The sequence below is a fragment of the Marmota monax genome, unplaced genomic scaffold (assembly GCF_021218885.2).
Source record: "Marmota monax isolate L192 unplaced genomic scaffold, Marmota_monax_Labrador192_F-V1.1 WCK01_AAM20220418_F8-fsc00207, whole genome shotgun sequence".
NCBI classification, from domain to species: domain Eukaryota; kingdom Metazoa; phylum Chordata; class Mammalia; order Rodentia; family Sciuridae; genus Marmota; species Marmota monax.
In genome coordinates, this window is record NW_026692713.1 from 2,033,007 (window position 1) to 2,054,030 (window position 21,024).

General features: G+C 44.6%; 1 protein-coding gene across 1 annotated transcript in view; it reads right to left on the minus strand.

The window, feature by feature from the left end:
- Positions 1-33: 33 nt before the first annotated feature.
- Drgx (dorsal root ganglia homeobox) overlaps positions 34-21,024 on the minus strand; it is a 32,158-nt gene continuing 11,167 nt past the window's right edge. The window contains exon 7 of the mRNA XM_046446774.2: positions 34-2,281. Coding sequence (XP_046302730.1) covers positions 2,016-2,281 — 266 coding nt within the window. The 3' untranslated portion in view covers positions 34-2,015. The remainder of the gene's footprint in view (positions 2,282-21,024) is intronic.

Below are 21,024 nucleotides of genomic sequence, written 5' to 3' on the forward strand. Positions count from 1 at the left end.
TTTCTTTTAACTCTTCTAAATTTATTTGGGTATTTAAACAAACAGAAACTACATCATGCATCGGTTACTTTTTTGCCTCTGTACAACAAAACTAAGTACTCAATATCTCTGCAGAGGTTTGGCGCTTGCTTCTTTCCTTTCTTTCCGTAACGTCAGGCAGACTTTTCGATGTTATCCAGTTTTGCACAGTCACTAGAGTGTCGCGTCATGAATTATTAAATCAGTGCTTCGTGGTAATACATAATTTCTTATCAATTATTCATGCTAATGTGTGTGTAGTTTACTTAATTGTGTTATTGACGATCAAAAGTAATTTCCTGAAAGTCCTCAAGGACACAAAATTTAATCAGCGTAACTACTTTTCGGATGCAATGCTGTTAAGTATTCTTAATTTGCCCAACAGTTCACTTATTTATGTACCTTTCTGGAGGAAATACGAGTTTAATCAAACAATTAGATTGAAGAGTTAGTGTGCGTAAGGGCTTGAGCTTACATCGCTCAACCCAACATTCGTAATTACAGGGAAACGGAAGCAACTTTGCCGCTTTTTGGCAAATCGTTTCATCTTTGTACTCAACAAGCAAAATACAGCAGGAAGAAGGATTTGATTTTTTTTTTTTCTTTAAAGGAGACAGTATGTTTTGTCAAATGCTTTGCAGTAATCATAGACAGGCACGATACACTCAGGGTTTGGGGGTTCCGGGGGAGGCTAAAAAGGGGGGATCTGAAAGTATAACGTTTTGATTACAACTGAAATGAAAGTAATCATCATAAAAACAATGACAGTTTGCATGGGAACACCATCAGCAAAAGCCACCAAAAACCCATAACCTTTCAGGTATGGGGCAAGGGGCGGGGCTCATGCTATTGCACAATTCCCCTTCAATCTCTTCGAGGTTACCATCCACACGAGAGAAATGGCCACTCTGGACAGAAACAGAAATCTCCATGATATTTGGCCCTTTGGAATTAATTCTCTTCACACCACAAGGAAGCCGTCTTCCCCAAGCTTCATCTCAGCACATGTGCCATTTCTGTCTCATTTCCTACATTTGATTTCCCCAGTTTAAAAGAAAAAAACAAAAAAAAGCATCACCACTGGAGATCCCCTCCAGGTGCCAGGGATTTGAGGAAGGTGGTTCATCCAGATATGTAGTATTTTTTTCAGAGGTGTTCCTAGGGGCTTCTTCCCCTCCAAGGGCTCTCACCTTTTCCTGGGCAAGAGAGTTGCCTTCCAGTTGATCAACTTCTCCACCAACCTCCAGGTCTTTCCAGGAGAGAGGCAGAACCCGCAGGTAGATGATTCAGTTGTGGGGACCCCCACTTGCTCCCAGTGTCAAGATGGTGGCCCCCAGTTCATGGAACCCATGGCCAGCCTGATTAGCCCAGCCAGATGTGCCCAAGTGAGATCTGCTAGGAGAGAGCACCATGTACCCCTGGAGCAGGCTATGTCCTATCAGCCCTTTCCCACCCCACGTGTTCTCCCCTTCTAACCAAGCCTACAACCAATACCCCCCAATAAGAGAAAAGGGTTTACTGCTAGTCTAGCCTGAGCCAAGAGTTGTTTGAGATTCTACCAGTTCTGTGGTTCTTAACCAATGCCATGGGGACAGTCCCATTTCATATCATAAGACGTCAGCCCTGGATGTCTCTCAAGGATGACCCTGCCATAGTTCTTGGGGTTGAGAAGACCTGCAACGGTGGCCCTGGAATGGGACAGGAAAGGTGATGGGCAAGCAAATCTGCCTCCCCTCCAAGACTTGTAGGTCTGGATGAGAACTCAGGGGTCTCATCACAGAAGGGACTCCGATGCTACAAGTGCCATCAGGACCTGTCACCCAAGAAGCCAGCCCCACTGTCAGACTCCCCAGGCACCAAGGGAGCTTGATATCCTTTCCTGGGTCCACGAGCCCCAGGCAGCAGGCTTCTCCTTGCTATCAGAGTTTGCAGGGCTGAGGCTGGGAGAAGCAGGAGGGCAGGGAGGAGGACACGGCAGGCGGGGGCACTCTGGACCCTCATACACTCTTCTCTCCCTCGCTCTGTTCCTTGGTGGGAGGGGTCTTGTCCTGGCTGCTGTCGGAGGGAGCTGGCTTGGCAGCAGGGCTGGGGCTGCTGCTGGTGGATGGCAGGAGGTTGGCCGACTGCAGGACGGCTTCCGAGTGCTCACGGGCTTTCATGCGCAGGGCAGCCACACTGGCTGTGCGGTTACTCTGGCAGCCATAGGTGGGGAGGAAGGAGAGCCCCATGGGATCTGGGACACAGCAAGAACACAGTGGACCCCCTGGAGGAAGGAAAAACAACAGGCTCATTGTCCACACTCTGTCTCCTGGGGGGCTTGAAGGGAGGGAAGGGTCTGGGGCCTAAAAGAGGCAAATTGAATCCATTTGGCTTCAGACATCACAGGGAGGACAAGTGCTCAAGGCCCCAAGATGTATAACTCAAGAGATCTGTTAATATTCCAAAGGATTATCAGAGTACCAGAGAGGCCTAGTCTCCCCCAAAATCCAGCTGTGCGGCCTTATGCCAAGATCTTGGCTACTCTGAGCCTTGACTTCTATAAACTGGGATAATACCCACATTACAGATCATTAATCAGATCCAATGCAGATCCACACTCCCAAACTATGTGCCAGGACACCCCTAAGAACTCACTTTAAAGGCAGTGCAAGAATGTTTTAAATACCGGAGGGAAACCAGCCACATCGGTCAGCTGCCATTCAAGCAGCTCACACTTCAACATGAGACCATGCTGCATTCCTTTTCAGGGTGTCATATCTTTATGAAATGGGATTTTGCAAGCACCACATGAAATTCCATGCAGAATATAAAATGAGGGCGGTGGCATCCAGTATGACTCCAAGACTAGAGACACTGAATGAAGACCATCAGCTACACAATCCCATTACAAAGGAATGGTAGCTACTTAGAAATGAAAAAGAAATGTTTTTTTCCCCTCAAAAAGTGTACTTTTTAAATGGGCATAAAGTTCTAGGGACATAAATACTTACTGAGGTATTTGGATCTAACGATTCCATCAGCAGAACTGTTAGATATTATTTATCACTCAAAGATATGGAGAACTGGGCTTTAAAAGTCTCTGAGGCAGTTGGTTTGCAGAGCACCTAGTGTAGGCCCAGGCCCAGGTTTGTCCCTCTCACCCATGGTTGCCTCTTGGCTGATGGTGGTGGCAGACATGGCATGCTGTGCTAGAATTTCTGAAGGAATCTCAAGCAAGAGCTGAGGGCCACACCAAGAAGAGTACCCCTGTGTCCCCAATTCCCCTGCTGTCTTGGGCATGCCTGCAGGTTGCAGATGAGCTTTGTGCTGTCATCCTGCCATTCTAGCATGGTCTGGAATCCTTCCACAGGCCACCTGGGGACAGTGATCATGAGAAACGAGGTCCATGCCCACCAGGGCCTTCAAAGTCCCTCAGACTTGGCACCCACCTAGAGATCAGCTTTCAGAGCATCAGCTATGCTGACTGGAATGTCCCCACCCTCATTCTCCAGGGCCAGGCTTCCCAGTGCCAGGGTCAGGCCTCTTTTTGACCTCTCAAGCACATTTGACGGTCTTTCCCCTCCTTGACCATCTTTCTCAGAGACAAAAAGAAGCTCACCTTGACCATGACCCACCAACACCTGTCTTTACCATTATGGCCCCCCTGAGGGGTGGGCATTACTCATCTCCACCCTCCACATCAAGAAACTGAGCTCCAAGTTTGCACAGTTCATTGCAGAAGTAGGACCAGCCTTAGTACAAGGGAAGGTTTAAATGCAGCCACCCTTCCTGCTTCAGTTTTGACAGAGCAGCTCATACAGCAGGTAAGCAGATCTAAGATGAATGTAAGATACATCACCAAGGCCAAGTGTACAAGGAATTTTGAAAACCACTTCCCCTGCCCTGTGAACTGTCTGGCTTCTAGCCTACTGTGCATTCAGTGGAGTCTCAAATTCTGACTGTTCCACTGCTCCTAGTGGCTCCTTCACAGACATGCACTGACACCAGGCACAGAGAGAGGCCCCTATGGGGAGTCACAATTTTGCTAGGAAGGATGGTTGTGCTGGCACCATGAGCGAAGAGTCTTCCTGAGGACCTGGCCCCACATTTATGGAAAGGCCTATCCCCCTCGCCCCCGCTGCCCTAGTATTCCTCCCCAAAGGGCACTCACTGACAAAGAGAACCTAAGGTGTGACAAGACCAAAATTAAGAATGATGGTCCCTTTTTGGAGGAGGATGCTAATGATTTGTATTTTTCTGCCCATTTCAGATTTTGCTCACTTTTCTACAATAGACATGAATTTCTTTTAAACTCGGAAATGCAAGTTTAATTTTAAATGAAAATTAGAAAGAAGACTGGAGAAAGTGCCTGACATGTCTGACAAGGGTGTTACCAATGGCTGGGAGCTGAGAACCACACATGTTGAAGATCCCAGGGAAGAGTGGCCAGGGACAGGTTTGATAGAAACCTGGAAGGGGACATGGCCTCAGGCTCAGCCCTGGACAGGATGCCTAAGATAGGTTTTGCTCTCAGCCTAGGTCTTGCTCCAACGTAAGCATCAAATGGTATAAGTTAAATGCTCTGTGACTCAGTAGTGACAATGACTGAGGTGGCAAGATGCACAGGTGACAGAGCTCCTTTCCCTGGACCACGGTCTACACCTGCTAGGTCATACCTGTGGTGGCTACCAAGAAAGTCACTGATAACTCTACTCCTGGTCCTTAAAACCCAGATTTGGAGGTTAAGATAAACAAATTAATTCACAGAACCAAAGCTGTGGCCAAAAGAAAGGTCTCTACACATGGCCTGGTTCATTTCCTACCTCTAAACACTAGACAGATGGGAAAAACAAAGACCAAAAGAAGCAAGGATTCTGTCGTTAAAAACTCAGTGGCACAGTGGTGCATGCTTATAATCTCAGCCTCTCGGGAGGCTGAGGCAGGAGGATTGTGAGTTCAAAGCCAGCCTCAGAAAAAGTGAGGTGCTAAGCAACTCAGTGAGACCCTGTCTCTAAATAATACAAAATCGGGCTGGGGATGTGGCTCAGTCCAAAGTCTATGATCTACACCCAAGAACCCACTGTCCAAAGAGAGACATGGCTCAGCAGTGAACATGGAGTCAATATGACTTTATAGGAAGCTCACTATGACCCCACATAGTCACAGATTGCCTTAATAGAAGGAGAATCTGCAGGAAAGGGGAAGATAAAGTCTTCCATTTCTCTGTGGTATTCAGATCATGCCCTAAGTCTCCCATCAACAGACACCTCTGTCACCATCCTAGGGAAAAGGAGGGAAAGTAAACTCTAGTGATCTGGACACATACATATATTAATTTCAATTGTCCAACAAGCAACATCTATCTCCCTTAAATCCTATAAACATTTTTTTTACCATTTTTCACCTTTTTATTGGTGCATTATAATTATAGATAATGGTGGGATTTTTTGTTAAATACATTCACACAATATAACAGTATAATTTGGCCAATATAACTCCCAGCACTTCTTCCCCCTACCCTCCTCCATCCTTGGGCCCTTTCCTCTATTCTATTAATCTCCCTTAGATTTTCATGAATTCCCCCCCCACCCATACACACCTTTCTTTTTCCTCTTTCTTCTCTAGAAAACATAGGACCACTGACCTTCTGGGTTTGGCTTATTTCACTTAGTATAGTAGCTCTAGTTCTATCCATTTTCCTACAAATGACATAATTTTATCTTCTTTATGGCTGAATAAAACTCCATTCATTGTGAATATATACCTCCTTTTCTTTGTCCACCCATTTATTCATGGACACCTAGGCTGATTACATAGTTTGGCTATTGTGAATTGTGCTGCTATAAACATGCATAGTCACCACAGTATGATGACTTTAATTCTTTAGTATTTATTGAGAAGTAGTGTAGCTGGGTCATATGGTGGTTCCATCTATAGTCTTTTGAGGAACCTTCATGCTGATTTCCATAGATGTTGTACTAATTTATAATTTCACCAACAATGTAGAAGTGTTCCTTGTTCTCCATAACCTCTCCAGCCTTTATTATTGTTTGTATTCTTGATGACAGTCATTCTGACTTGTGTGAGATGAAATCTCAGTGTAGGTTTGATTTGCATTTCCCTAAATTGCTAATGATGTTGAACATTTTTTTTTCATAGATTTACTTACAACTACTTTTTAACAAAGAAAAACATGACTTCCACAAATAGGATTCTTTTCAAACTAACTTTGATTTCTCTGTAATCTCACAGTACCAATAGCTCACCAGAGAATTTTGAGGAGCGAACCAACTAATTCAATGTCCCATGTCCTAATTACCAGATTTCCAGACTCGGGGATCTAGAAGGGAGTAGCAGGGGATGCTATTTGTTTTTGTTTTATTTTTGGTTTTTGGTTTGGTTTTGGTTTATGTCAAAAATCTATAATCATGAGTGGACTAAAATTAAATTAACTACAAAGGAAGTTATCCCAGAGTAGCATATAGTGATAAAAACTATAAATAGCCTAATGACCCAATAATAGGAAATTGAATAAGTGACCTAGATAGAAGATGCTGTATCTATGACAAAACTATATTGTGGAAGATGTTTAGTGCCATGTAAAAGATACCAATAATACACTAGTTTAAAAAGCAGGGTAAGAAACATAAGTCAACATAATCCAATTTTGATATACATATGTCTGCATATATACACACATACTGTGGACTGAAATGTATGTACCTCCAAAATTCATATGTTGGGTATCTAATCTCAAGGTGATAGTCTGGAGAGGGAAGACTCTGGAGGTCATTAGATTGTGAGGGCAGAGTCCTCATGGATTAGTGCCCTTATAGAGAGTTGCCTTGTCTCTTCCACCAGGTGAGAACACACAAGGAAGAGGCTCCCTGTGAGCCAGGAAGCAGGTCCTCACCAGACACCAAATCTGCCAGCACCTTGATCCTGGAGAACAATGACTCAAGAACTATGAGAAATAAAGCTTTGTTGTTTAAAGCCACTCCATTTACAGTGTTTTGTTATAGTAGCCCAAGATTTTTGTGTGTGGCAGGGGAAAAAGAGCAGATTGGTTCTAGGATCCCCTGAGGATACCCAAATTCGTGGACATTCAAGGCCTTATATAAAATGGCATAGTTTGTGCACATTATCCCATATACTTTAGATGCTCTCTATATGACTTATAATATCTAATATAATGTAAATATTATGTAACTAACTATACTGTATTTTTAGGAAGTAATGACAAGAACAAAAGTCTGTTCATGTTCAGTAAATACACAATTTTTTTCAAATATTTTTGATCTACTGTTGGTTGAATCCATGGAGGCAGAAGCCTGATTCATACACACAGTTTGTATGTGTATATATATATGGATGGATACATATATATATATATATATATATATATATATATCCATATACCATGTTAATTTAAAATTATAGATGTATATACATTTATTTCACATACAAATATATTTTAGAAATAGAAAATATTTGTAAGTTTAAATTTGTTTAATTTATCAGTAAGTTATAAAATATGTTTATCAGAAATATAAATGTGAATACATGTATTTATAAGTAGAATTTTTAAAAAATGTACCAATGCCAAAATATAGTGGTTGATTATGGGTTGTAAGACTATAAGTGATTTTCCATTTGCATCCTACTGTATTTTCTGCCTTTTCTAAAGTGACCAGGCATTTTTTTAATGTTTTATTTTTTAGTTGTAGTTGGACACAATACCTTTATTTATTTATTTATTTATTTTTATGTGGTGCTGAGGATTGAACCCAGGGACTTGCACATGCTAGGCGAGTGCTCTACCGCTGAGCCACAACCTCAGCCCCATGACCAGGTATTTACTCTCACAAAAAGTATGTCCTTTTTGAGGTGTATGATTTCCTGTCTCTCTTCAGATAATGGGGACAGATGTTCTCCTGGGGAACAGAGACTCACCCAGATGCTAGAAATAAAGACTCTATGTCAGCACCCAGCAAAGACTAAGACAACTACAGGCCTCAGGCTGCATTTGAAGTATTAATACCAACACTGAGCTGAAGATCCACCATGAAATCCACCCAAGAGTAATCCATCCTTCTCCCATTCTGTGGGAACTTAAGCCAACTAGTCCCTTTGAATGGAACCCAACAAACAACCCCACTTGTGAACCCCACAAAAGGCCACCACTCCATTTTCCCACCCAGACAACTCATGCCGTCACCAAACTTATGCAAGAGCCATCTGATCCTTAAACACAGACTGAGAATTGTTTTGTTTGGAGATCATACTACCTCCTGAACACTAAATTAAAACACACAATTAAATTTCCATTAAGTTACAGAAAATTCTGCTGAATTGATCTAATCGGCCTCCATCCCTCTATGACATCATGCTTTAAAGGCTTGACTTGAACATAAATACTTAATGTAATAAATACAGTCTGAAATATTTGATCTCCTTGGCAGTTTAATTGATCTACTACAGAGACTGACAGGAAAAATTAAGTTAGTTCTGTCTCGTCTCTGCCAATAGCACATTTTCATCATAAAGGTATGTGAGATTTGATGCGGGTGGCAGGCAGGGCTTTGGAGCACTTTTCTTGTTGAATATTCAGGTTAAATGAACAAGAACATGAATATATGGATTTACGGGACATTGAACACCAATATGCAGTTCATGTCTTTTTGCCTTATGATAAAATAAATAAATGAATGTACCTCTTTGGGGAGTCACAATACCAGTTTCTTACAGTTCATAAGGAGAGTTTAAGTGGAACTACTGGCAGATGTCCACCACAGTTAAGCATATTCTTAGTGGTTGTGGCTAACTAAGCATGCTCATAATAATCAAATGCACTACAAGGACAAATCTATACCTGGATGCATTGTCTTCTACCACAGAACCATGGAAGTGCTTTTTCTTGTTCTTATGAACTCCCTTCCCCAACACTATACTCATGCCCCTGATCCCAGAACCAGTCTGGCCCATCTTGGTACAAAGTTAAAATTCAGGGAATTTTGAGCAAGAGAGAAGGGGAAAGAATCTGACCCTTCTGACAAAGCTGGCGTGTTCCAAGCCTCATCAATACCCCATAAAAAGAAAAGTTATGTCAGGACAGAATTCCCCAATCCAATTAATGCCAAAATCCTTGAGCTAATTTGCAGGTTCTTTTGGTGGAATCAATCCTAACTCCGACCCCTGTCTTAATTCCACCTACTACAGATAAGATCACCTTCTCAATATTCCCTTATTAACCCAGCAACCACTCATTGACTGGGAGCCAATTCCACTGACCATCCAGCCACAGCCTTGTGCTATGACATAGTCTCAGGACACAAACAAGTGTCCTATTTCTGTTTGAATGTATTTGCAGGGTCAAACAAGTAATGCAGGCAGCCCCCAGATCCAAGGATCCCTGGAACAGCCACAGAAGCTGCAGTGACACATGTTCTGAGCATTCAGATGCCAGTAAGCATTGCCCTCCCTCCCAGTGACAGCCAGAATATGCAGGGGGCAGGGTATTTCTCCTACTGCATCCTGTGCCACTGGCACTAGCCTAAAGCCTTCTGCTCATCTCCCTGTACTCCAGAGCCCTGTTGATTAACAGGAAGGGCAAACTCATCAGCACCCATAAGACATGACTTCCAGAAAATGAACTATAGTTTTTCAAGCCAGAGGATGACAGCAGTGCCTGTCAAAGGAATAGAATAAATATTGGGGGCTCAGAGGGGGCCACCTAGGTCTTGACTTGCCCTGCCTCTGATAGACATGCTATGTGACCTTGGACGTTCCTACATCTTCTCTAGGCTTTAGTGTCCCCCACTGCATCCTGGAGAGACATTCTTCAAGGAGATTCCTTATGAATCCTAAGTGTTTGATTCTCCAGCCTTGCCTTGGTTTAGATTTGGAATGTCTCCCAAGGCCCTGGTACTAAGGCTTGGTCTCTAATTTTGGTGCTGTTGGGAGGTGTTAGAACCTTTAAGAGGTGGGGCCTATTGGGAGGAAGTTAGGTCATTGGGAACATGCCTTTGAAAGGGATATTACAACCCTAGTTCCTCCTCTTCTTCTTTCTTTGTTTCTTAGCTACTATGAAGTGAACAGGCTTCCTCCACCACATGCTCCCACCATGAAGTATTGTCCAGCCACAGGCCCAAAGCAATCGAGCCAAGTGGCCATGGACTGAGACTTCTAAAACCATGGGCCAAAATAAACCTTCCCTCCTTTTGAGTTAAGAATCTCAGGTATTCTGTCACAATAACAGAAACTTGATTAACCTAACCCCTGTCTTCCTAACATCAGATAGGCATAGAGGGGGTTGAGGCTGCGCCATCCACTTTCCCCACGAAGAATGACCATGTTCTGTCCCTCTGAATCTCTGCTTTCCAAAGCACCTGTACCCTCAGAAATAATCCAGGGGGCCCTTGTGTGGTTGTGCTGCTTTCCTGGAACAGTAGGAATGACCCATATACCACAGACCTCAGTCACTGTGTCCTGGATGCTGGAGGGCCCTTCCCTTAGGAAGCAAATGTTTTGCAAGATGCTGGTCCTCTTGCCAAACCCAATTTCTAATCAGAAGGAATGAGTGACCTCTCATCCTTGACTTGACCCTAACAATAACTGTCAGCACTTACTGGACATGTGGATGGACCAGGCAGAGGTACATGTCCTACCACTATACAGGGCCATTATGACCCTCATTTCATAGACAAGGAGTCTGGAAAAGGGCCCTAGGTGACCAGGTGATGAAAGGCAGAAAGCACTACCAGGCTCCATGCTATTCTCATGCCTTCTCTCTCCCAGAGAGCCCCCACCCACTGGGCAACTCCTATGCTTCCTTTTAGCCCAACTCAAGCATCTCTGGAAGGCCTGCCTCATTCTTATGCAGAAAGAATCCCCTCTTCCTCTGGGCTTCCTCACACTTCTCAGGCCCTTGTCTGCCTCCATGAGAGCACATTATTGTGTCACCTGGCAGGATTCATGTTTGACCTGTCTCTGTAAATCCACCCCCAGACTGCCAGTTCCTTAGGGTAGGAACGTGTCTTATCATTAATGGGTGGTGAGTCCTTGGTGCAGTCCATAGATACTCAGTGGATAGTAAATGATAAAAGAAGAGATTAGGCTTCAGGGGTCCAGCAGATGATCAGCTGTGCAGACTCAAGGACAGGGTCTCTTTTTTTGCGGAGGAAGGAGTGGTACCAGGGATTGTACTCAGGGGCACTCAACCACTGAGCCACATCCCCAGTCCTACTTTGTATTTTATTTAGATATGGTCTCACTGAGTTGCTTAGCACCTCGTTTTTTGCTGAAGCTGGCTTTGAACTCGTGATCCTCCTGCTCAGTCTCCTGAGCCACTGGGATTGCAGGCATGTACCACTGTGCCCGACTGCCAGGTTCTCTTTTAAGAGACACATTCAAGGGAAAAAAACATTGCTTCTGTATTGAACATGTACAAATATTTTCTTGTTATTATTCCCTAAACAATACAGTATATCAAATATTTACCTGACATTTACAGTATATTAGGTATTATAAGTAATCAAGAAACTAAGTATACTGAAGGCTGTGCATAGGGTATATGAAAAATCTATACCATTTCATATAAGGGACTTTAGTAATCATGAATTTTGGTGTTCTGATGGGATAAAGGAATCTATCCCCTTTGGATACCAAAGGACAGCTGTATTAATATTTGGATTGATCACAATTAAGTAAAACTATACCAAAATCAGGATTGGAGGTTATAAGAAAAGAAAATCAGAGCCCAATCTCCTCATGATCATAAATGCAAAAATCCTAAAGGAAAATATTAGCCAACCAAATCCAAAAACCTATAAAAAAGATAACATGTCACATCTAATTTGGGTTTATCTTAGGACCATGCAGTTGGCTTAACATTTTTTAAAAAAATCAATCAATATAATTCATCATATTAATGTGTTGAGAAAGAAAAATCATGCAGTCATCTCAACAGCTGCAGAAAAAAGTATGTGATGCAAGTCAACATCCATTCATATTCATGATTTTTATCAGGACAAGAAGAAACTATCTTCACTTGATAAAGGGTATCTTAAAAAAATAAATACAACTGTAATACCCTGAGAGTTTCCCCAGGGGAGCAAGCTTAAGGCAAGGACAGGTTGGATCCATGTGTACTGAAGACAGGGTGCTCTATGCTTCCATTCATATAAAATGGCCATGACAGCAAGAGCAAAATGCCCACTATCTAGAGAGACAGGGAGATGATATGTGGTTGCTCAGGACTGAGGAAGTTTGGCAGTAATGAGAAATGACTGTCGATGGGTACAGGGTGATGAAAATATTCTAAAACTGATTGGAGTGATGCTTGCAAAAGTCAGTGAGCCATTGAATTTGTGTAATTTTGAGAATGAATTACAAATGATATACTAATTATACCTCAATAAACTTTTTGAAAAATAAAATAAGGCAAAGATGCCTGTTATCATCATTTATATTCAAGACTAGTTGGGAGGCTGATTCAGGAGAATCCTTTGAGCCCAGGAGATCAAGGCCAGTCTGAGAAACATATTATATATTTTAAACCCTGTTTCAAAAATATAAGATGAATAATTTTTTTTTTAAAAAAGTAAGAATAGATGACTACTAGGCATTCAAACCAGCACAGCAAGGCCAACAAAAGAAAAAAAAATGGATAAGATGATTTTTAAAAAGGAGCAAACTGTCTTTATTTACAGATAACCTGCTCCCATACATGAAGATAAATCTCACTAACATAATGCCGGGCCAAAGAACCCAGACACAAAAATAAATATACACTGTATGATTCCACTTGTATACAATCATGTATCATTTAGCAACAGGATATGTTCTGAGAAAAGCATCCTCAGGCAAGTTCGTCTTTGTGTGAACATCGTAGGATGTATTTACATAAACTGTCGCTAAGATGCCACCAGGAAATATCATCTTATGGAACCACGGTCCTATATTGGGTCTTTGATCAAAACGTCATTATATGAAGCATGAATGTATAAATATAAATATAGATTTTCTTTTTAAAAAAAGAGTTGAGACTCTAGTGGTTCAGAATGCCCATGGTGAGTGACAAAACCATCTCACCATGAAAATCAGCAGGTTAGTTGCATTTAGATAGCAACAAGGTGACTTGAGTGGAATGAAGCCCATAGAGTCCAGGCCTCTGGTGTGCAAGCAAGGTGGTAACATAGGTAAGATTTCTCATTAAACTCCAGATGCATGCTTTATGAATTTTCCAATGAATATTCTATTTCACAAGAAAACTAGTGCATGTTGGCACACACCTGTAATCCCAGGTGCTCCAGAGGCCAAGGCAGGAGGATCACAAGTTCAAAGCCAGCCTCAGAAACTTAGCAAAACCCTAAGCAACTTGATGTGAACTTATCCCTAAATAAATGGGCTGGGATTTTTATTGTATGTGGCTCAGTGATTAAATACCTCTGGGTTAAATTCTTGCTACCAAAAAAAAAAAAAAAGAAAAGAAAAGAAAACTACTATAGAAATTGTGAGGTTTTTTTTAAATCTCGTGATTTTTTTTTTTTTTAAATCACAACACAAAGGGAAAAGCAACTGAAGATAAATGGGGGGAAATGTTTTTAGGGGCTCAGAGGAGAAAGAGGCCACCTCTGACTCTGAGTTCAGCCTTCCTGGGCAAATGTTCTCTGACAATACAGTCCTTTCCATCTCAGAAGCTGGGCGCTTTGGCCTGGTCTGGAAGCCAAAGGCAGGGAGGTCATGTTCTTGGCTCTTTGCCCTTGGGGAGGACATGATCTAACCTTTCCTAGGACTGCCCACTGTCTTTCTCACCCTCACATACTCCATCAGGACCAAGACTGCTATTCCAATTGCTAGCATCTGTTGAGTGACCACTTAGAGCAGGCACATTGGAGACACCGTATCTACAGCGTTTCCTCCATCCTCACTGCCTCCCAAGCCTCAGCCAGGAAGTGAGGCCAGATTCCAACTGCAGCCTGTCTGCCTGTAGACTTCTCCCAGCCAGTGGGCCTCTGCTGGGTCAGCTGAGGGCATTTCACCTCTCCAGGAAGGCATGGCGAGTGGTGCAAGAAGGAGTCAGATTAACCCCATTGCTCTGCTGCAGTCCTCTGGCCTCAGGCCTGACTTTAGGGAACCACACCAGAGACTGAGGGCCCCCATCATGTCAGCCTTGCCCAGCAGGCAGCTTCCTCCCTTGGGGGAAGATCAGCTGTGATCCCTCCACCCTGCAGGCTGCTCAGCCCAGTACAGCAGAGTGGGCGTGACTACCGAGGGTGAGCATGCAGTGAGTTATAAAAGCTCTCGCCTGGCAGCTGTAATTATTCTCCAACTCACACCCAGCGCAGAGAATCACAGGTTAGAGTCAGCCTGGCTAAGTGCATGAACCCATGGCTCTCCGGTCCCCAGCCACGCCTGCCGGCCTGTGGCCAGCACTTCCCCAGAACAAACCCAAGCACCTCCTTAGCCATTAATAACCTCCTCTGCATTAATGAATTGTGATCATAAGGCTAGCCATTAAGACTGCACGGGAAAATTCTTTGTGTTGCTTCTCTGGACACCCATTATTGTTGTAAAAACCTTCCCTGTGCCTTTGAATTCTCACAAAACACTCAATCGTGAAACATGCTAATTGGGAGCCCCGCCAGCCTGCCTGGTCAGGGTGAGTCTTCTCTGAGCAACTTACAGTGCAAAGCACATCACCATGTGAAGCCCCAGTCAGCCTCAACAAGGAAATTCTACCAAAAAAAAAAAAATAAATAAAGAAGGAACCCAAACATTGCCAAGAGTTGAAATAGTGGGGTATACAAGGAATGAATAAATATCAGGAAAAATAAAGTTCAGGAAAATGGGAGAAGTTTGAGAGGAGCAGACATTTCCACAGGTCCTTAAAAGACGAGTTTGACACAGAGACTGCCACCAGGGTGTTAAAGCAGGCTTCCAGTTAATACTGATGGTTAGGACTCACTGACTATATCCGTGTGCTCAGGTACTTCAAATGTTCTAATTTTCTTTTCGTTCTGTCTTATGAATTGAGTCCTACTGGAATCAAGATGCCCATTTGACAGATGAGCAAGTAAAGGCCCAGAAGAGTGTTAGTATTTGACTCAGGACTTACATGGTTAGAAAATGGAAAAACTAACGTTCCCATCAGGCAAGCTGTCCCAGAGCTCTGGCCTGGAACGACCAGGCTCATAGGCTACTTGCTAATTAAAGAAGGAAGTCCCACAAATGCCTGATTTCCAATTATCAGGCTCTAGTGGGCAGTTTCTTAGCCTGAGGTAGCCAGCAGCCTCCATTCTGATGGGGGCAGCCCCCTCCTTGTCCAGGGGCCTGCCCAATGAGCCTGGAAGCTGGTCTGTCACACCTGCACCTGTGCATGCTCCAGCTGGCTACTGCACTGGAAGGGCCATAATCTCCTGTCCATCAAGGGCTGCAACTCCCCCACCTTCTATCCATCCCCTGCTCCCCATTACCTAAGCTCCCAACTGCCCTGCAGAGTCACATCCTTCCCAAGCACACACCTTCCAGCACACTCTAACAGCCTCCTATGTAAGGATCCCCAGGAGTACAGCCCCCAAATTGCCTCTCAGCCACTCTTATGAAGCCCAGAAACCTGGCTAGCCACAGAGCAGAACCTCTAGCACAAGACTATGGTGCTGTAACAGAAGGCAAAGCACAGGAAGGTTTGGGCCCTTATTCTCCTGACCTGAGGATGAGTCACAAAGTCAAGCCTCTGTGTGTGCATGGCAATGCTGAGCTGTGGGGATTTTCCAGAGAGAGTAAGAGGTGACCTCCAGCTGGACCTTGGCTTCCCCAGCTCTCAAGCTGCCCTGAACCCCAGACCCTGCCTTTAGTGGGTATTTCCAAGGAATGAAAATCAGTCTAATTTCCTAAGAAAACCACCATCCAGAGTTTTCTGATGACGACTTTCCAGTCTGTGTATCACAGCTCGGCAAGTGACTGAGACATGAGACATGATCACCTTCATATTTTCTGGGACACTCTTCCACCCAGTGATCTAAATGTAAGAGTACAAAGTCTAGATGCTCCATGGAATTTTTCAAAAATATTCATCTTGGATGGAAGAGTCAGCTCACAGGAAAATACTGGGCCACAGACTCTGAGCCGCTGGGGCCTAACCTGTCCACCCCACTCACATTAGAAGTGGGTTTGGTGGTCACCAACCTGTGCTGAGCCCTGAGAGTCCAGTGGGCCGAGGAGGGTGGGCAGAGTGCATCTCTCTGTTCTATTGATGGCCTCTACTTCCCCTTTTCATCACTCTAGTGCCATTTGTTCAGGGAACTGACAGCCAATACCATCAGCCCTTCATATCCTCGGGTTCCACATTCATGGATTCAACTGGGCATGAATGGAAAACATTTGAGGACGAAAATTGCATCTGTTCTGAACATGCACAGACCCTTTTTGTCTTATCATTATTCTCAAGAACAACTACCTATGCAGAATTTACATTGTATTAGGTATCATGAGAAATCTAGAAGTGATTAAAGTATATGCATCAGTTATGTATAAATGCTAAACCATTCTATATAAGGGAAGTGACCTTCTGCAGATTTTGGTATATGAGGGGGTTCTGGAACAAATTCCCTGAAGATACCAAGGGACCACTATAAGATCCAAGAGCATTCTCGTTTTCAGAAGACTTTCAAAGCCAAAGAACTTCCAGGCAAGTGAAGACCCTCAAAACTAACTTAAAATATCTAAGGACTTCAGGGACCACTACTTAAAGGTACTCGGCAATCTCAGCAAGCACTAAGCTATCTCACAAACACTCCAGGGGGCTTTCTTGATGTTTATAAGGCAAGGACCTCATACCATCACAATGCCTAGAACCAAAAGACGTACCCCCAATCCAGAGTCCGTGGCTCTATAACTATACACAATGATCTTTGGGCAGTTAGCCCTGAGACTATTAGTCCAGGTGCTCCAGGTACTCACTGGAAGAACAGATCTTGTCCTGGGTGTTGGGAGCCCTGTGTTTGCTCTCACTTTGACTAGGGGGCTGATGTAGCCAGGCAGCCGTAGCTCAGATCCTCAATCACAGAAGAGAGCAGCACCCAGAGTGGTGTCTACTACTAAGCCAGAATTCAGGTGCCTACCTAGCTACATATGCTTTCTGGGCTATGTGAACCATGTAGGACACATCCTAGGGAAAGACACAGGTACCATTTTTGGTGTAGGAGCTGAAATTAGCTTAGATTCACTGCTTCTGGCTCTGTCGCCAGTTGCCACAGGCCTGGAGAAGCAGGTTGGAACTTTGAACTGGAAAGGGCCAAGGGGCTCCGCTCTCACTGATCCTGATCTCTAGTGGGCCTGAGTCCAGACAACCTTCCTCTAGAGGACTCAGCTGTCCTCATGTGCTGCAAAAACAGGGTAAATGTCAAGGCTTCTCATTACTCCCCCTACAAGCAGGTGCTCACTTAGAGGAACAAAAAAATAAGTGGTGTCTGTAAAAAAAGGGCACATCAGGATGTTAAGGAGAGCATCAGTGAGGTCTGAGCAAGTGTATTCCCTGACCTGAACCTCAATTTCTCATGTTTTAAGAGAGCACCAGCCTGCATGATGCTCCACCCATGGAGCTGAAGCAGTTTTCTCACTGGTCAGCAGCTCCTAGAAGCAGAGTTCAGGCCCAAGAAAAGCACAGCTTGACCCAATAGTTCTGCCCAGAATTTGGGGGTACAGGCAGGGTGAGGGAGCCTGGGTTTCAGCTTGGAGCCTGGGTGTCAGCTCAGAGCTCCTGGGACTGAGCCAGGCCCTAGAAAATTGGGCTGACTCCTCTCCTGGGCCCAGATAGGACTGTTCACTTAATTTCTGGAGCTTGGTGAAAAGAAAAGGACATAGGACATAAGGTGCAAGGGTCAGGAAGCTGTTCTGGTACCAAAGTCCTTAATATGTGACCCTCAAAACAATTAAGCATCAAACCCCGGGGGTGTTCAGAAGCCAAGCAGGTGTACGTCTCTCAGCCTGTGTCCTGTAATTTTCTCCAAACATACCTTCTGAGGCTACAGCACCACCTGGCTTAGAGAGAAGTAGAGCCAACGAGCTGACTCAGACCTAGCTCCAGGATTTCCAGATCAGAACATCTCATTTCCAGAAGGGCCCCCACAGTGGGGTCAGGTGATTTTAGAAAGCAAAGATACCCCAACCCATATCAGCTATCATCTCAGAACTATCTTAGCTCTATTCTCTAGCCATCTGACTATAGGTCCCCTCCTAGCACGATGATGACTGTGTCACCATGAGAATCAAGTGAGTTTAAGACACAAGATTGCCTGGCAGAACAAGAGAGAGTTTTCTGTGATTGTTCTTTTCCCTCCTTTCCATCATGGCTTAGCTGTCTGGAGATGAAAAGCCAGCTGTCCTGGAAAGCCAGGGGACAGAGCCACAGAGTGTCAGGATGAGCCCAGAGAAAAGCTTTGCTGGAGGGAGGAGGTGAGGAGGAGGTAGGTGTGCACAGAGAAGAGCTCAGAAAGCAGAGATGGGAGGGATGGAAGAAATCCCCACCCCCAGCCCAGCCCTGTGCCTCTCAAAAATGGGAAAAGGACCCTGTGTTTCCAGAAAAATGAGCAAGAACTCTTTTGTATTGGGGAAGGCAAAGACCACACCTACACACAAAGACAATGCCTGAGATGTGTGAAGGCCTGGGTTCAATCTGAAAGAAAGAAAGAAAGAGAAGGAGAGAAGCAGGGAGAAAGAAAAAGAAAAGGAAATTTTTGACCTAATTCTCATCTGCCTCCATGGGCAGGAACCAGGGGAAAATGTATACATAGGGAACTGGGAGATAAATAGATGAGTCCAGGTCTCTACCAGCTCATGGCTCACTTTACTCATGGCTTGCCTGGTTCTGGAAACATCTCAGCCCGTTGACAGCCCCAACAAACCTTGTTGTCCCCTGACTGTAGTCAGGAAGGGTGCCTCACTGGGATTCAGCAGGCTGCCCAAACAGGACCCTTAAAATGCACAAACATGTGCCCAATTCTGGTGAGCACCCCGTGATTTCTGCCACTTCTGTATGGCCCACACACCCCCAGGCTGGCAGCAACCAAGGAGTGTCCATTTCGAAAGGCAGGCACAGGGCAGGTTCCAGGGTCACAGCCCAGACAAAAGGGCTTCAGGAAGGGAAGCTGGGGAGAAGGGAGAATGGATGGATGTGTAAACGGCTGGTCCAGTTCTGCAGTAGCGCCCCCACTAACCTTGTTTCTGCCCTGCGTTGATGCCGAGCGAGGGGCTCCCACAAGACAGGGGAGACGTAAGTCCCACTCTGTCTCCCTCTCACTTGCTGCCCTTGGCTTCTCCCAACCTCCCTGCCCTGAAGTCTAGCCCTCAAGACCCACCTCCAGACACGATGGGCTTCCACCAGGGCCTCAGTTTGACTTAGCAGAGATGCCCCAAGGGATACCAGGACAAGCAAACATGTGAATCACCTCCTACTTGTGGGGTCAGAGTGGGGCAGGCAAAAACTATGTATTAAAAAGTGTTGCCCTGAGCTGGCCCTCACCAAAGCAGACAGGTTTTGTTGTTTTTTTCATTTTTGGTTTGGAGGATAGCTGGAGACGGTGGACAGTGAAGGTGAAGTGGTAATTGAATCCACAGGCTATTTACCACTGAGCTGCATCCCCAGCCCATTTTATTTTTTATTTTGAGACAAGGCCTCACTAAGTTCCTGAGGTTGGCCGCAAACTTGCAATCCTCCTGTTTCAGCCTCCTGAATAGCTGGTCAGGCAGCTGGGTAAATCCCAGGCATGGGCCACCATGATAAGCTCAGAAAACAAGGTTTGTTAGATGCACAGCTATAGAATTGCTCCTTTGCTAAGACCAGCCCTCAGATAATTCCCAAATCCCACTGGTAATCAATCTCCTTCTGGGACTCCCTTCCAATTGGTCAACCCCACCTCTGCACAGTTTGAGTATTCCTTATCTAAAATGCTTGGCACCAAAAGTGTTTGGATTTAAGATATTTTTCAGATTTTGGAATATTTACATACATACGTATGTATGTAAATGATATATATTGGGGACAGGACAAGACCCAAGTCTAAACACAAAATTCATTTATGTTATACCTCATGCACTTGGCCTAAAGGTAACATTACACAATGTTTTTATTGTGTCTGTGTTTTTACCACAACCCATCATATGAGTCAAGTGTGGAATTTTTTACTTGTGGTGACATGATGACAACGTGTTTCAGATTTGAAAGCATGTGGGATTTCAGATTTTTAAATTAGGGATCTTAACCTATAGTTCCAAAGCAGACTACTGCGTCCTGTGAACATGTGCTGAGGCTGCAGAGGAGGGAGGTTGTGCATAGCCCCAGGAGCAGTGGGCCCTGAAGCAGAAGGAAGTGCTGGCGGGAGGGGTCTGGATTTGAGCTTCAGCCACCCACACCAGTAAACTAAGGGAGGGGATTCACCCAGCTGCCTGACCACTACAAAGTGTCTCCAGGCCTCAGGACTCCACCTCCAAGAACGGAAAGCCCAGACCTAGGGCTGGCATTCAGGGCCTTTGAGCCCTAGCCCTTGCCAGGCACCCTCCACCTTATCTCTGGGCACCCAGGATAGCAGCCATTCTCCAGGCAAGCCTGGTTCTCCTCCCCACACCTGGTAACCTTTGCACATGCTGCTCCCTATGCCTACAATGCCCCTCTCTCCTTCTCACAGACTCCCTAGGGAGATTTCATCACGTTCTCCTTTGGCCTCCATATTGCAATGCAGAATGCCACACTCTGTGGTGTCTGGCAATGAAAAGTCATCTCTAGCACATGACAAGCAGCAGACACCTTAAGGAGGCCTCTCCCACTGCCCATCATCAGGGAAAAACCTAGAGGGAGTCAGGGCTTGTTCGTCACTGGGAATTTAGGAGGTGGGGTGCAGGTACTCATACTCCCCCCAAAAGCCACTGGGGCTCAACATTTTCCTGGACAGTGTAGCTCTCCAGCCTGATCATTGGACAAATAAGTTTGTGACAAGGAATTAAGAGCCACTGATGGGTCTTTTCATCAGG